General features: G+C 43.1%; 1 protein-coding gene across 2 annotated transcripts in view; it reads right to left on the reverse strand.

The window, feature by feature from the left end:
- Window positions 1-2,760: 2,760 nt before the first annotated feature.
- The window catches only part of LOC122254577 (uncharacterized), a 75,388-nt gene continuing 60,648 nt past the window's right edge, over window positions 2,761-17,500 (reverse strand). Inside the window, exons 12-31 of one of the 2 annotated variants that reach the window (XM_086546647.1) lie at window positions 17,172-17,304; window positions 16,769-16,914; window positions 15,740-15,979; window positions 15,342-15,518; window positions 14,874-15,053; window positions 14,343-14,486; window positions 13,857-14,041; window positions 13,494-13,668; window positions 12,986-13,228; window positions 11,935-12,114; window positions 11,513-11,698; window positions 11,090-11,248; window positions 10,082-10,290; window positions 9,658-9,787; window positions 9,289-9,442; window positions 8,558-8,709; window positions 8,146-8,376; window positions 5,588-7,967; window positions 3,775-4,119; window positions 2,761-3,640 (exon numbers count right to left, since the gene is read on the reverse strand). In XM_086546647.1, coding sequence (XP_086402773.1) covers window positions 3,621-3,640; window positions 3,775-4,119; window positions 5,588-7,967; window positions 8,146-8,376; window positions 8,558-8,709; window positions 9,289-9,442; window positions 9,658-9,787; window positions 10,082-10,290; window positions 11,090-11,248; window positions 11,513-11,698; window positions 11,935-12,114; window positions 12,986-13,228; window positions 13,494-13,668; window positions 13,857-14,041; window positions 14,343-14,486; window positions 14,874-15,053; window positions 15,342-15,518; window positions 15,740-15,979; window positions 16,769-16,914; window positions 17,172-17,304 — 5,769 coding nt within the window. In that variant the 3' untranslated portion in view covers window positions 2,761-3,620. Of the gene's footprint in view, window positions 3,641-3,774; window positions 4,120-4,749; window positions 5,013-5,587; window positions 7,968-8,145; window positions 8,377-8,557; window positions 8,710-9,288; window positions 9,443-9,657; window positions 9,788-10,081; window positions 10,291-11,089; window positions 11,249-11,512; window positions 11,699-11,934; window positions 12,115-12,985; window positions 13,229-13,493; window positions 13,669-13,856; window positions 14,042-14,342; window positions 14,487-14,873; window positions 15,054-15,341; window positions 15,519-15,739; window positions 15,980-16,768; window positions 16,915-17,171; window positions 17,305-17,500 lie in introns of those variants that run through there. The other variant, XR_015191839.1, reaches the window with a different exon arrangement.

Genomic DNA, 17,500 nt, shown 5'->3' on the forward strand with positions numbered 1-17,500 from the left:
AATATTTCTGGAAATAAAATGAGAATGTATGATTCTATTTTTCTTTCCTCCATTACCGGCCAATTATATGCTATACAATTTGATATGATATACAGCCAAGATTATTAATTAAGCTTCCCTTTGATTTTTTTTACCGATTTACTTCTGTAGAAATATAGAGAACGTGCACCATTGACATCAAATAATATAGAAAACGAGCATTTTTTTTTTTACAAGAAAAGAGTATAGAAAATGTGCACTTATGACAACCAGTGAATTTAGTAAATTTGTACTAATGAAAATTATGAAGCATTTAACACGTGCATTAGTAACCAAGTAATAAGTAAAGAAACAAGAAATAATCTCTAATGAAAATCAATCCCATACAAACTAATTTCTTTTTCTAAATCGTATATCGAACAGTCACAGAAAAACGTCCACGTACTGACCATTCGCTTTATCTTTTTTGTGTTAATATGAGTCAGAGATGGAAATAAATCTTATCTTCCTGATTCTTTCTCTCGCGTTCCTAAATCTTCCGTCTATTTTTTTTCTTTTTTTTTTATATCTGGATGTTATGGAAATCGAAGGAATATCCATGACGAATATTGCGCACTTCCAGCTGGCAGAAAATACTCGAAGTTTGGCCAAGAAAAGCTTCTGGGAACAATCGTTCTTTCCACCTCTGCCCCCTTCTTTTCTTTAATGTATAAGTTCATTCGAGGAGAAAAAAAACTCCTGTACAGAATTTGTATGAGAAACTTTTTTTTCAGAGAAAAACAAAAATAAGTGGAAGAGAACAAAAGAAATGGGAGGGGACCAAGTTGCCGGTCGAAACTTTCTTCTTGATGGGATGTTTTTGTTGTATGGAAAAAAACGTGATTTTAATCACAATCCCCCTCCTTCTCTCTCTCTCTCTCTCTCTCTCTCTCTCTCTCTCTCTATATATATATATATATATATATATATATATATATATATATATATATATATATATATATATATATATATATATATATTCAACTATCTATCTATCTATCTATCATCTATCTAATCTATCTATCTATATATATATTTCTGTCTCTTTCTATCTATATCTATCTATGTCCATCTACCTATCTCTCCTTAAACAATTTTCAATTAATCTAAATGGATAAATCTTGAAAATCATTTTTTGTGAAATTCGAAAATCTTGGACCTGTGTTAACAAGGCAGGCTCTTAATTAAGTAAAAGTGAAATAATTTCCACTATGCTTGATAAAAAAAATGCCAAACACTGATTGCTTTTGATGGCGTCAACAACATCTGCTCTTCAAGCTTGCCAATTCCACACGCTCTTGGCTGTGTGACCTTCAGCTAAAGCCTCTTTGGATACGTGACATTTGAAGGGACTCCCTCCCTCTCTCTATGAGACTCATTCCCGAAGCCCCAACACCTGGCTTCCTCCTCTCAAAGCGCCCATTTCAGATGCTGCTCAATTTCCCCTCCAGTGTTTTAGGCGGAGGAAGGGATGTCGTGTGGTACCCAACTTATGTTCATTGTCACGTGATTTGCTTTCGATTCGTATACGTCCACTTTTAAGGATTGGCATTTTACTGTTTGTATCATTTTACCAGGCTGATCACTTGTTTACTTGATGGTGTTGAGAAACATAATTTACAGTGATATATATATATATATATATATATATATATATATACATATATATACATACATATATATATATACATATGTATATATATGTATATATATATATGTATATATATATATATATACATATATATATTTCCATAAATAGTTATATTATATATATACATATATATACATATATGTATATATATATATATATATATATATATATATATATATATATATAGAGAGAGAGAGAGAGAGAGAGAGAGAGAGAGAGAGAGAGAGAGAGAGAGAGAGAGAGAGAAAGAGAGGGACAGAGACAGACAGACAAAGAGAGAGAGGACATATAAACATGCATTGTGTTGTGTGTATGTATATATATACATATGTATGTAAGGTATGTATATGTGTTTGTGTACATATATATATGTGTGTAGAGAATAAGAGATAAACATACATAGCATTGTATATATATATATATATATATATATATATATATATATATATATATATATATATATATATATACATAAATATTTACCTAGAGATTTACGCAAAAAATAAGCATTATAGAATCTGTTAATTTACTTTTTTTTATTTTTTATCATATGCAATGTGACTGAGGATTACAAGTCAGTAACAGTTTGATTTTCATTTGGTTTCCACTTATCATCAGTGTTGTTTCTTGTAGATAACATTATCATCAATATAAAGCTGTTTTCCTTTAGTTTTCATTACCACCACTGCAAACGGTATCATGACAGCAATAATGATAGATTTTAGTCCTTGTTGCTTTTGCTATTTCAGGTCAATGTAAAAATTTGAACTGAGAAAAATGGTAATGATGATGATTACCGTCAGGGACACACGCATAAAGTAGGTCTAGGATGATATAAAAACTGAACGTAATATTGAGATGAGTTTTCTGCCAAAATTATTGATGAAATCAGTGAATTCTAATATAACTTTATTCCTTTTATATTTCTCACGCGAGTAGTTTACTTTATTTATTTCTATTTATGTTCTTAGGTTATCACGTTTTTTTGGATCATTAGCGATGGATTAATCAATATCATCTTATTTTTGGCACAGATTATTAAGCGTGATTACCATAATCATTATCAATATTGTTTATGGAAAGAAAACAAATTATATATATCTTTTTTACTTTATTCACAAACTCACATGTAGAAACAACACAAACATCTCGACTGTGTAAGTATCTGGTTCATGTATTGCCTAAAGTCAAACAATGCGAATAAATCTTAAATTAGAATATCAAATATACAGTATATACAAAATAAAACTGTCACAGAAAAATATCACAATGTAAATAACAGATTGCTAGTTCACGTTACAACCGGTTACGAGTAAGCCTGAAAATCAAGCCTTTTTTTAATTGTCTTTAGTTATATCGTAAATAAGAAATTAAAAAAGAAAATCCTTACTGATACGGAGATGAAAATTCCCTTCTGATTCAATCTCTAGTTGATTGTCTACCAATATCATTGTGGAAAACCAGGTACAACTGCCATATGAAAAAAAGTATTATGGCAGTTAGTTTGAAAAAGAAATACCTTTGTACACAGATGTTACGCCCACCATATCAAAAATGGTAAGATTTCTCAAAACACAGCGAATTAACACTCCCGGTTCTCCCGATTGATTTTGAAATATCATATGCAGAAATATATATTTTTCTTTAAATACACATTTGCAAATATAAAAGCAGTAGTAAATGCAATATCGAAAGGAAACCAATCCGTGAATGACAATAAATAACATCTGAATGACCCCTCCAACACCACGCCCATTTATCACTTATTTTCCTCCCGAAGACCTTGCTTCACACTGACAGTCTATCAGTTCTGATTTCAAATTATACGTCCGTTACCGCAGAATTACGATCACCACCATTTAAAACAATTTTGCGTACTGCTACTGTGCCCAGTCGCAGCGACCTGGTGTCACTCGTATGCCAAGGCGATTTGGCACCACCGGCGAGGTGACTAGATCCTTGACACATCGCCTGTAGGGAAGAAGGCACATCACACTTTACTTTGGGAGAGAATGCATATAACAGAGTCGTTCTTTACATACTAAAACAAGAAGAGCACTTGAGGGCAATCGACCAAGAAAATCGCGCCTTTGGGCAAGACTCACCTATAGTGTTGCCATCCGTGAGGAAGACCAGCATCTGCCTGGATCCGACGCGCCGAATGGACGGCAGGCGGTCCCTCTGGCCGAGGTCCTTGTTGACCGCCCCCGCCCCCGCCCCCTCCCCCGTCCCAGCCGCGTCCTCGTTGTCGTCGCTCAGGTGATGCGCGTCCACAGGGAACTCCTCCTCGGACGACTCGAAGACGTCGAAGGTGAGGTCTTCGGGCAGCTCGTCGGAGAGGGAGAGCCTGAGGGAATGCCTGGAGGGCGTGGTGGACCGGCGGGAGGATCGGCGGCTCTGAGGAGTCTCTGGGGGAAGCGTCACCGTCCGGAAGCTCACCTCCTGGTCGCCTGTGCATGACACGTCAGACACGCGGGGTTACAGGCCAGTTAAGGGAGTGAAGTTCACATTCGTCGGAATGTTACGGTAATTAGTTTTGATTTTATGATAGCCTTCATGAAAGAGAAATATTAATTCTAACAGACGAAAAAAAATCGAAAATATCAAAGCAATCATTTCTTCAATTATCATTTTTAAGTTTTATAAAATCCTTATTAAATATTATATGATGGCTTTGTTTACATATTTACATAGTGTCTGCAACATGCATATTTATATATACAAGTGAATATATAAGAAAATAACAAATTGAATAATATAGGACCGACAGTGCTTCGTCTGATGTTATTTCCGCTACCACCGGTAGATTTTAATACTTTACTAAGGTAGTCTATAGTTTAATTGGCTACTTTTTATTTGTATTCCTGTATCTGTATAGACATAAGAGGACCTACATGTGTGGTTAAATAAACTTTGTATTGGAATAACAGTTATACATACCTCGATCTAAAGGATGCCCACGGAGTGCAAAAACTATAGTCATACAAAAAAGAAGGAAATATTATTGTTAAGTACGGTGCGTATCTAAGGCCTCACTCCGGGCCTAACCTAAGCCCAGTGGTATGTTTGCGAGGCGTTACCTCTGAGGACGGCGTGTCGCTGCCAGGACAGATGGCTGGTGGCACCTGGTGTCACCTCCGTGCCCCGGGCGGTAGGAGTGAGTTCGCGGACACTCCCTTGGCCATAGGGCGTGGAGGAATCAGCATAGGCCGTAGCGGCGGCGCCATATGGCGCGGGGGCGGCCCTATGGGGCGTGGTGGTGGAACGAGTGGGCGGGGCGGCCCGAGGACCCGCCCCACCACCGGCCCTTTCGGATGATGCAACCTGACTGTTTTTCCCACGACTGCGCGGTTACCCGTCCCGGCCGCAGCGTGAGGCGCCCGGGGAACATGGGCAAGGAACCACACCAGAAGAACCCAAGAGGAAACATTCCCGGGTCATGGAGAAGACAGGAAGAGGAGGGAAAACATGCTCATGTCAGTACCAAGTGTACAAGCAATGATATAAAAAAAAAAATTCTTAATCCCCTTGCTGGACAATGCATGAAAATAAATGTAAAGATAAAAGAGTTCCTGTAGTACGACCCACGGGAGGATTTTACACCATATGAGGAGAAGAATGTACTGAACTGAATATTAAAGTTAAACAAGAAAAATCCCAAGAAGTTTTCCAGTGAAGGAGGAAATTAACCTTTATCTTATATCAAAAGCTTTCGCCACACATTAACACTAAAGGGGATAGCAGAGATGTATCTGGTACATCCAAAAAAGGATTAACAGAAATATGAAGTTCGAGTTTCAAAGTAAAATGAAGTATCCTGTACCGCTAGAGAAACCGAGAGATTCAGAATTTCAGCATGAATAATTCAGGAGATGACATTCACGTGCAGGCACAGAAGCGAGCTGAGGGCGTACGTACCCACGAACTGTCGGCCGGGCATGCCAGCGTTGATCTCCACCCCGGGCGTGCGCGGCAGAGGGTCGCCCATCTTCTGCGCGTTCAGAGAGGCGTTGTAGAGGGACGTGGCGGCCGTGTAGTGCGACCTCATCTCCAGGTCCTTGACGTCCTTGGTGAGCTGGCTGTAGAGGTACATCTTGCGGGCGTAGAGGAAGAGAATGACGACGGTGGCGCTGATGAGGTTGCCGATGACGATGGCCGGGTCGCGGAAGGTGATGGGCGCCTGCGTGGCCACGACCGTCCACACGCACCAGGCGATGGTGGTGAAGAGGGACGCCAGCAGGATCCAGCGCGTCTCCTTCGAGTTCTCCTCCGCGTGCCACGTCTCGAAGCAGAAGAGGATCGTCGCTGCTATGAGGACCATCACGTACACGAGGGATATGACAAGGTCGACCTCGAAGCGTTCGGTGGGCGTGCATCTCCAGGTCTCGCCGTCGAGGTCTGTCCCAGGTGGGTAGAGGATCAGCCAAGCGGAGCCGAGGACGACCTGCACGAAGGAGAGTCCGATGGCCACAAGCATCAGCCCACAGGGTCTGCTCAGGCCGTCTGGCTCGTCGCGAGTGGAGGAGTAAGTCATGACTCTCCAGGTGTGTATGACCTTGACCAGCATTGCGGAGAAGATGATGGCATAGGCCAGGCCCATCATGAACCTCCTCACGGCGCAGGTGCCAACGGTAGGCTGGAAGATGAAGGCGAAGTTGACAGAGTAGAGCATGAGGCAGCCAATCAGGATCATGTACCCGAGGACCGACGTCCCTGCTGCCGTTGGGTATGACATCATGAAGTAAACCATCGTCACCAAAATCACTATGATGCCCAGAAGGCTCATCGCGCTAGTCATGATGCCATACACATTGCGGAAGTTGGAGTCAATGGGCAGAGGCTTTGGCAGGGCCATGGCGGCATACTTGGTCGACTGAGAAGAGCAGACTTCCAAGCAAATACCCTCAGTGCAGTAGGAGTCTGGGGCAAAGGTTCCTATTTTGAACTCTATGCTTGGCTTTTCGAGACGAAGGTTGCTGTTCTCCCATTTGCCAACGTTAATGTAGCCATATTCCTTCCCAAGCTTCCTATAGTTCCAGATGTGGTATCCGTAAGCCCCATCTTGATCATATGAATTCGAATCAGCTGTGTTGTTGAGAGAAAGTTCGCTCTGGTGCAGGATTTCTAATAATAATTCTGCTTGTACTACATTGCAGTCATCAATAGACTCGGCCTCTGCACAGTGTTTCGTTATGTATGCATCCAGACCATGTGCAATCGCGTTGATGCTGAGGATGGTGTGGAACACATAAGGATCTTGAACAATGTCATCAGGATGAATGGATTCCGTGCCAAGACATTCCTTCACGTATTGCCTCTGCACTCTTTCACTGGGAGACAACCTACACTGGAATTTGTTTTGGAAATATTCCTCAAACCACTCGTCTGGGAATGGCTCGTGCTTCTCTAGTGTTAGGTTCGCCACAAAGATCCTGAAGTCCGGGAGGTCATATGTCTCCATCGTGAATGTGAGAGCTCCAGCTGACACCCTGTCCAGGCCCTTTGTCACACTAGGCTTGTTGCCCCAAGCATCTCCTGCCAGGAAGGTAAACCTCTCACTTTCGTCAAGCTTGTTCGCAACCTTTAAAATAGTCCTGATGTTATCCGAGGCATCCATCAGGAGAACGACTATCCTAGGCTTCCAGGCAACGGCCAAGGTTTCGATCAATTCCCGCGCGTATTCTTCAGAAACCCGCTGTGGCACCCCGAGGGAGTCTCCGATGCACACGTCCTGGTTGGTGGCCATTTCACGGAACGTCTCCATCATGAACTTCCCGTCTTCGTCGCTGTCATAAATCACATTGATGAAAGACCACTTGTAAGCCTTGAGGATGCTGAGGAACGTCCGGAGCTCCGCCGTCCGCGAAGGGACGCTGGTGAGGATCGTCTGGTCGTCCCGGTCGGCGAGCTTGCGGCCGCCGATGGGGGAGCTGAAGTGCGGGATGTAGTTGGAGGAGAGGATGTTGGACACGGCCTCCGCGGCGTCGTCGTCGAAGGTAATGGAGGCCACGATGCGATTGGGCGTGAGGACGATTGAGTCGTCGCTCTCCAGGGCCTCGCCGGAGAAGAAGCTGTAGAACCTCTCCCTCGCCCGCTCGATCCTGTCGCAGTAGTCGAAGAGAATTGCTCCCAAACCAACGCCCACTTCGTTCCTGTTAATCTGGCTGAGGGCATAAGCCACCGCTGCCACGTTCTGGAAGATTCCTTCACTGAAGAACTCGCCACACGAGAAGAACGTCTGGCCCTGGTGGTGGTAGGGCACCAGGCCGCTGATGCCGAAGCGTTGCTGTGGATACATCTGCAAAGAGGGAAGAATTCGTTAAGGAAAAAAATTCGTGGGTCCGCGTTATCTGGTTATTTATCCCCCTTCGCAATAATTTCCGTTGCTGCATTACGGAGAAATGACCACAAAATATATCAAAATCGTGATATTTCAGTACAAAAGCATAAAATCCCGACCGATATAGAGCCAGTACCTGCAGGTGATGCGTCCTCTTCTTGGCTGGCTTGGCAACTGCAACAACGCCTCCACATGCTTCAAGGTCGATGCACTGAGACTTGACCTCGGACATGGACCTCTCATTACCCTGGGCATCGTAGGTCACGACGAGGGTGCCATTGAGTGCCAAGCCATCTTCCTCGTTGTACATTCCCACTCGCAGGAGACCGGCGCCACGACGTCCACTAACCCGACGGAAGTTTAGGACCTGTTGGAAGAAAGAACATAATAGTAAAGACATAAGAAAAGGAAAGGAAAAGAGGAATCAGTGCTGAAGTGTATGAGAAATAGAAATAATACGCCATAATAATAAATAAACCGATCGAATACATACAAACATTCCTTTTTATCGGACTTCTCAGCCCCCGGTGATAATAACGTGTTCTCACCTGTATCATGGCTGCCCTGTTGTGCCCGTCCACGGTGAAGGCAACCGCCCTGCCGTCCACTCCACGCTGGGTGATCGAACGTGTGGATTGGAACATCTTGTTGCGGTAGTGGTCGTCCGCGATCAACTCTGAGCAGGTGCCGTTCTCTTTGTCTGGGGGAAGGTAGTGTTACGGGGATTAAGTGTGTTGGGAGGCAGAGCTACGTCTGCTGAAAGTAGGAGTTGTTTGTTTACTTCTTTGTGTGTGTGTGTGTGTGTGTGTGCGTGTGCGTGTGTTTACATGTATTTATGTATATATTTACATGTACTTATCTCTCTCTCTCTCTTTCTCTCTCTCTCTTTATGTATATATATATATATATATATATATATTTATATATATATATCATATATATATCTTATATTATATATATATATATAATAATAATAATAATAATAATAATAATAATAATAATAATAATAATAATAATAATAAATAATAATAATAATAATAATAATAATAATAATAATAACTAAAAAAAAGAAAAAAAAAATATACACACACACACACACACACACACACACACACACACACACACACACACACACACACACACACATATATATATATATATATATATATATATATATATATATATATATATATATATATATATATATATATATATATATATATATATATTTCTACAATGTCCCGACATTGATACTCGCCCACTCGCCCCGCCCCCTTACCCGGACAAGCCTCCCGGCGCCATCGGTCGAGGCCCTTGGCGAGGAGGTTGACGGCGTTGGCAGTGCTGACCACGTCCTCCGCCTGCTGGAAGCGGTGCCCCGAGAGGTCCCGCGCCGCCCCCGTGAAGCACCCGGCGCCGCGACAACGGTATATCTGGTGGAGAGAGTGAATAGGAGGATTACGAGACTGTACGATAAATTATTCCTTTTTGTTGCTTTGTGTAGCCCAAGATAAACAAAATAAACGATTCTATTATACTTACAGTCGCTCAAAAAAAAATCAAAACATTAAAAAGAATGAATGATACATTATGATACAGAAGAAAAAAAAAACACCATAACGATCACAAAGGACACCAAGAACCATACCTCAGCCCAGAACTCATGGAACCACGGGTAGGCCGTGTGGTTCGCCAGCGAGAGAGTCCGGAAGTAGTTGGAGAAGGCGGGGACGCTGCCGCTGATGGGCTGAAGCACGATCATGCCCAGAGCCTCAGTCCTGGGGAAGGGGGGGGGGGGGGTTGTTGGTGTCTGTGGCTTTTATTCCGCTCTATGTTGGATATATTCTTCACGTTTGTTTGTACATGTTTTGTTTTTTTCTTTTTCATTCTATGGTATATAATGAATACATCATCACGCACATACAGACACACACACACACACACACACACACACACACACACACACACATATATATATATATATATATATATATATATATATATATATATATATATATATATATATATCCCACTATACTGTCCAAGCGGCCAGCGGCGCGTGAGCCCCTTACTCGTGTTTGATGTAGGGCAGCGGCGAGTCCTCCATCAGGAACACGAAGTCCCCGGGCCTCAGCAGCCCCTCCTCCAGCAGGCCGGCCGCCGCCCGGAGGAACAGCGCCGCGTGGTGGGGCTCCAGCAGCAGCACCACCGCCCGCGCCCCCTGCTGCGCCGCCTCCGCCAGTCGGCTCCACACGCCCAGCATGTACTCCACCTGGTCCACCTGCAGGAGGGAGATGGTGTCTCGTTCGAATATGAGTTAATTAATTACCTTTCGGCATAGCTGTTCATGAAAATTATCTTGATCCTTTTGATCTAAATAATCAGTTGTTTTTTTTCGTTTTTTTTTTCAATGTATCATTTTTACACGTCACTAAATCCATTCTTATATAGATACACATGGGTATTTGACGTCGGTGATAAGATATGTTTTCTAAAATAAGCATGTAACAAAAAATATGATTGATTGAGATTAAACGAAGTACAAACATCCAAAATGTCCGATTCATAACTATTTCGTATCAACTTAATACAGGTTTCGTATCAAGGCCAAGAGTGAAACGAAATAAGGAATCGATCAAGCGTTCTATCAGAATCAAATTCATAAAGAGGGATAGATTATGTCTCCCCGAGATATTCATGAACAAATCACTTGCATTTCAGAATTAACTAGTGGAAGGCGCCACTAAGCCATTTCTCCATCAGATAGAATCTAGAACATGGTGTAATCCCTTGCAAGTATTACTGGATGTTGGTATCTTTATTAAACATAAGTAAAGGTGTTAATAAAGACACAACTTGAATAACCAGCAAAGATTATTGGATGCTGATATCTTTCTTAAACAAAGGTAAAACTGTCCAAATTGGACATAATCTACTTTTTTACAAACAATAGTAAAACTAGTGAATATAGAACAACCAGAATGATATCATCCTTCCCAAACAACAATAAAATGTCTTAAATAATAGGCGCAAGAACAAAACAGACAAAGAATAAACTTTTCAAACAATCACCCATTTACCTTGAGCGGGATGGGTTCGGTCATGGCGGCCTTGAGATTGTGTGCTGCGGTTTCCCTCAGAAGGTGTTTCTGCACATCCCCAGGGGCGCCTCCGTCAGAATACACCACGCTAAACACCTCCCATCGCCAGTACAGAAGGAGAGATGCAATGGCACTTCCCTGCGAGAGGAGAATAGAGAGAGATAGAGAGATGAGATTGGTTTAACTCCACGCGTTTCCATGTGAATACGTGGAGTGCGTGTTTGTTTTGAATGTAACATGTGTTCTAGAAGGTTATGTTTGGTCTGCTAGTATCATCACTTGTACGTTGTTCCTTTTTTATCTATCTAAGGTGAAATACAAGTCAAATCACAACCGATCCAAAAAGATATCTTTAAAATATACCAAACTCTTCCCTTAGCAGACGAGAAACAAAACACTCACGGTGACGTCATTGGGTGGCGCCAGGCGGAGGAGCGCGGGAAAACGGCGGGTGTTCGAAAAGGCGGTGCTCGTGGCCTGCGTGGCGACGGTCGTGATTCCGTAAGGCTGCGTCACGTCGATCACCTGTCGTACCTCCTCGCCTATTCCGCCAGCGATCATGCCTACGATGTTGCTCGCGGAGGGAACCTGTGAAATGGGAGGGAAGAATTTGAATTTGAAATAGATCAAAATCGTTAACCGTAATTTTCTCATAGCATCTTTAAAGGCTGCGTAACTCATTCATCAGATCTCTTAAACATTACATAATTCATTCATTTAGCACCTTAAACACTGTACAACTCACCCACTGTATAAAATAAAATAAAAAATCCACAACTTTTTTTCCATATAGTTCCCCCCATCATCCAAATTCTGATCCTCACCTTCTCCCTCATCCTGTCAGGGATATTTCCCGTAAGGAAGTTTGTGACGTCACGCACTGCCTTTTCCTTGCTGCTACAGGCGTCCAGCACGATGGCACCCAATTTCATCCCAGGTAGGATGTCGGGGTCAGAGTTCACGCGCTCCAGAGACCAAAGCAGCGCCTCGACGCTCTGAATGCCCTGTGGTGGAATATGCTTAGTGGTACGAGGGCTAGAATAACCGGAGGAATTACACACACATACACACACACATATATATGTGTGTGTGTGTGTGGATGTGTGGGTGGGTGTGGGGGAGTAGGTGATGGGTCTGGGTGGGTGGTTAGGGGTGGGGGATGTATAGTCAAAGTCAAAATCCTGGCTACGTGCTTGGTAATTCAGAAATAAGTACTTAAGAAACTTAAAGGTTATTAGTACTACTACTTGTTCCCAATGTTCTGATTACACTCGGGGTCGCATTTACATACAAAACAGACACACACACACACTTTTGTAGATACTTGCCTATAGTTATCTGAACTTGAAATAAAAGGATAAAAGGATATTAAACTTCTAAATGATCCCTGAAATATTTTACATGTTTATACTTGATTTTTTTTCTTATTAAATCGGTTTGTTTGTTGATGAACAGAAAACTGTTGTCAATGACGTTTTTTTTTACATTAGGAATTGCACAATTGCACAATTGGACACTTGTAATGGTATTCATGATTCCTAAATACTGCAAGATAATCAACATTTGCATATGCAATAAAACCTGATGGGATTTCCCGTAGAATTGTCCATTCATTTTCGACGATCCAGGCCATTGCAACCGAGCTAATTGCGACATAGCGATAAATATAGATACAGAGCTAGAGATGATAATGGGAGAGAAAAGGGGTAGAGAAGAGAGAAAGAAAAAGAGGAGAAAATGAGGTAGACACGCAGAAACAATTAAACCCGCAAAAAAAAGAACAAATAACCAAGAACACATCACTAACAGATCCTCCGGCAAGGTCGAAAATCCCTCCCAACACCAAAGAGCAAACACCCCTAAACGCAGACTCACCCTATCCCCCCTAAGCGGGCCGCACTCGAGGGGCTTGTCTCCTCTCTCGTGCACGTTGAAGGTGGCCAGGATGTACAGCTGATCCGGCGACTCGATGAAGACGTGGTCGGCCTCGGGGGAGTGGCAGGACGCGCAGTTCGAGGTGCAGGACGAGGTCAGACGCTCCATCACTGTCACCGTGCCGTTGTGGAACTCGGCCATGGCGTTGCCGAGTGTCAGGGAACCGTCCACGTAGCGACCCACCTGGAGGGAAGGAGGGACAGGGAATGTTTAGCTAAGATTTTTTTTTTTTTTTTTTTTTTTTTTTTTTTTTTTTTTTTTAGGGGAGGGGGTGAAAGTTACGATGGATGGAGGGAATTACATTCGATATCGGAGATAATAGTTGATGATCCTTAGTTTTTATATACCATTCCATCTTTTCGAAATATAGTTCATATCAACTAAAAAAAAAAGAGATTTGATTCGCATGCAACATCAGACAAAAAAAAAAAAAAAGCTTTCGTCTCACCTTCTCGTATTTGTACTTTTGGACAGAGGACGGCGGGGCGCGACGCAGGTTGAATACCTCGAGGGGGGCGTTGCCGTGGAAGTTCTCCGTAAACTGGAAATACTCGGAGGGCTTGTCTACGCGGGAGACCTCGGTGTTCCGCAGAAACTCATTCAGAACTGTCCTCTGCCGCCACCTGCAGGAAGGGGAGGAGCTTTCTGTCACGACGCATAGGTTCTGATATGATGCTGACTTTGACGTTTTTGGGTATATATTATAAATATTAATGGTAAAGTAGTTAATATATTAATGTATTATATTAATATATTAATGGCAAAGTAACTATTCTAAAAGAAAAAAAAAGATCCAACACTTTTTCCTTACTTGGGCAACCCTGGACAGATCTTCCCTCCGGCGTGAGGACACAAGTGGCCCAAGAGCTGCGTGAGGGCGGCGCCGAAGGAAAATACAGCCTGGATGACTCTGGGCGTCGAGGGAACGGAAGCGTAGGGCACCACGGGCGTCGGTTTGCCCTCAAGCAAGCAGGCTATGCCCACACACCCAAATTCCTGTTGAATGAATATTTCGGAAAATTGAAGCATATGTTGTGCCTTCATGGAACTAGCGACGATTGGTGTTTTCATTTCATTCCCCTCCTATTACCATTCATAATACATTTAGAATAACTCGCTTAATGCAAACAACCAGTCCTTTAATGTAAACAGCCCTATAAGCATACTTACTCCCCGTACTTCAATCATAAAAACAGCCCTGTGAACATACTTGCTTCCCGCACTTTAATCACAAAAACAACCCTATAAATATACTTACTCCCCGTACTTTAATCACAAAACAGCCCTGTGTACATACCTGTTCCCAGTACTGCTTGAACCAAGGGTTACGGGTGTTTTTCTCCGGGTCCAAGAGACGGTAGTGAGCGATGAAGTCACGCACATCTTGCTGGCCGTCCTTCAACGCAAGCACGCCCCCTATTTCGGCGTCCACTTCGCGCAACTGCAAGATCGGATTTTAGTTGATTTGATAATAGAAAGTTGAATAGAATGTGGGGTTTCCATGTAGGATTCCTTTGTTGGTGCTTGTCGCGTTCATCAGGTTTCAGTTTATGTATGCATTTTTGGTGTGGTGTCACAAAACACATATCTCATATCAAAATAGAATAAAGATATAAACAATTTAATGCTGTATGAATTTTTAATTTCGAAAGATCAGTCTTATTCCATAGTTAACTGATTATAGAGAGGATTACGAAGATTAATAAAAACTCGTTTCTTAACTCTCAAAGAAAACAAAGTATCAAACTAGGACAAAATCTTTCAATCAGCCCTTTTCCTTTAGTCCCCCCCTCACTATTAAAGAAAACTGTGTTAAGGGGACACTCACCTGGTCTTTGTGATCTCCCCAAGTGGTTGTGCCCAAGAACACGATCTGGTGCTTGTGGAGCCTGTGGAGAGACACCGCTTTCTGGACTGCCTGTAGCAGCGCCTTCGTGTCCTCGAGGGTCAGAAAGAGAACAACGCCTCTTGCGCCCACGACCGCCTTCTCCGTTAGTTGCTCGACGATCTGGCAAAGGAGGTGTTCCATTGTGGCTACAGTTTTTTTCGCTTCTGTGTGTGGGTGTTTGTGTGTGTGTGTGTGTGTGTGTGTGTGTGTGTGTGTGTGTGTGTGTGTGTGTGTGTGTGTGTGTGTGTGTGTGTGTGTGTGTGTGTGTGTGTGTGTGTGTGTGTGTGTGTGTGTGTGTGTGTGTGTGTGTGTGTGTGTGTGTGTGTGTGTGTGTGTGTGTGTCTGTATTTACGTTTCCTCATGATTATTTGATCACTCAGACTATCCAACCCCGGCCTTCAGCCTCACCTGGTTAGCAAGCGTAGCAGATCCCTCGGCCTCGAGAGGGACCATCTTAAGGTCGAGCGCGAGGCAGACCCGGGACGCCCTCGCCACCGTCCGGAAGGCCTCTGCGCCCGCCATGTTCTCGGGGTCCTCCGACGACACCACCAAGGACACGTAATCCCATCCCAGGAACCTCAGCATCTGCAGAGAGGAGAGAAGAAGTCCTATCATCAGATGTCAAAGAGCGAGTCAAGATAAAGATATCCGATAAGTGATAAAGCGGTGATGATAATCCTAATCGTTTTGCAGTGATGGAAATACTGATTCTAGAAGGAAGTAAGCAATAGAACACGCTGCAAACTTGCAACAATCGGCGAGGTAGTGCGGGATTGCGTCATCGTTACGTCATCGATCACACCTACCTGCACCATAGCCTCAGCCTCCTTGTTGATGGGAGGACTCATCTGGAGGGCGTAGGGAGAGTGCGCCTGCGAAGGACCCATGTTGACAGAGGTCACGTTGAGGGATGAGAGTATCTCCCCCGTAACCCTTGCCGTCTCGGGGTCAAGAGAGGTCACGAACATCTGGATGTTGTTGATATTGACGTCAATGCCTGGAAGAGTTCCCTTGACCAAGCTTGTGACTTGGTTCATGGTGCGGATCTGTGGGCGGATATATTGTGAAAAAAACTATAGGATGTGACGACCTCGGAAAATATATACGTGTATGATTTTCATGTTATTCTTACTGGTATGCCCTTCTTCCTTACGTTTCAAAAAAAAAAAAAATATTCGATTCATCACAACGACACAAAAGCACAGATATATCATATTTAAGAAAACTCATAGTCGCGTGTGTTACCATTCACACTTTCCCTTTCGCAAGCTGAACAGATTTTATTCTAGACACGCCTACAGCCACCCACATCCACATGCAGGTGCGCTTCACAAAACCCACACCCACACAGACAACTTCGCCCACATCGTTATCAACTCGTTCCTATGCTTTCTTTCATGCCTCTTGATTCTCACATACAAGTGCATCCGCAAACATCCATAGATTTACCTACAAACTTTGAATCTTTTTTGCATGATTCATTAACACCGTATTCCACATCTACATGCATTGCTAAGCAGCCACTCTCATCCTTAAGCATGCATCACCATCTATGCACAACCCAGAGCATATATCCACATCCGGGTCCATCTCTAAGCTTATATCCACATCAATATCCAGTTACCCATCATTAAACATATATGCGCACCCATACCCATCACTAAGAATATATCCACACACATACCCATTCCTAAGTATATATACCCATCCTCTACCCAATTACCCATCCTAAAACATATATCCACACCAATACCCATCCCTAAGAATATATCCACATCTGTACCCATCCCTAAGTATACATCCACATCCTGCCCCACGGACCCGCCCATACCCACCCTAGAGCCGCAGGTGTCGAGAACGAGGGCGCCAAGGGTGGTGGAAGGAAGCAGTTTCTGGTGCTGGTTGATCTGGTCCACCGCCCACAGGAAGGCTTCCACCTCCTGAAGGATCTCCTCGTTGATGGTGTCCCCGCAGTCCGATCCTGCAGGAGGTCGTGAAGGTAGGAATGGGAATGGGTAGAGAAGGAATAAATGAAGTGTAAAGGCGAAAGTGTTAACGGTTCCACGGAGAGGATTGGTGGAAGTACTTTCTCCGAATGGAATAGCAGATTGAAAATGGATATTAATTCTGAAGAGATAAAAAAAAAGATAGATTAAAATTGTACAGCCTATAGATTATATAAACGTCTGAAAATCTAATAAAAAAGAACATGTATTAGAAACTTCAGTTCATATTTACCGTCCGGCGAAGGTTGGTGGACGGGGAAGAGTGCCGCAATAACCACGTGGTCGGAGGACGGTAACAACACGTGATCTTCGGCTTCCACTTTCGGCACTATTGTCGTCGTGTTCACCGGCTGCCCAGGAGTCACCTACAAGCCCCAAGGGATCTTTATGAATGACAGAATATTCTTCCGTGCCGGTACAATGGCAGAAAAAAAAACACAAAATAGATCAACATATTTTTCGTTTAGTGTGTTTCCCTACCAAATATATTCATGCTTTCTCTTCTTTAAGACTCCTTATGTCAAAGGAAAAGAAACAAAGTCGAAATAAGGAGTGACCAAA

The sequence above is a fragment of the Penaeus japonicus genome, unplaced genomic scaffold (genome assembly GCF_977035675.1).
Source record: "Penaeus japonicus unplaced genomic scaffold, GWHDUDI00000001_assembly GWHDUDI00000018, whole genome shotgun sequence".
Taxonomy (NCBI): domain Eukaryota; kingdom Metazoa; phylum Arthropoda; class Malacostraca; order Decapoda; family Penaeidae; genus Penaeus; species Penaeus japonicus.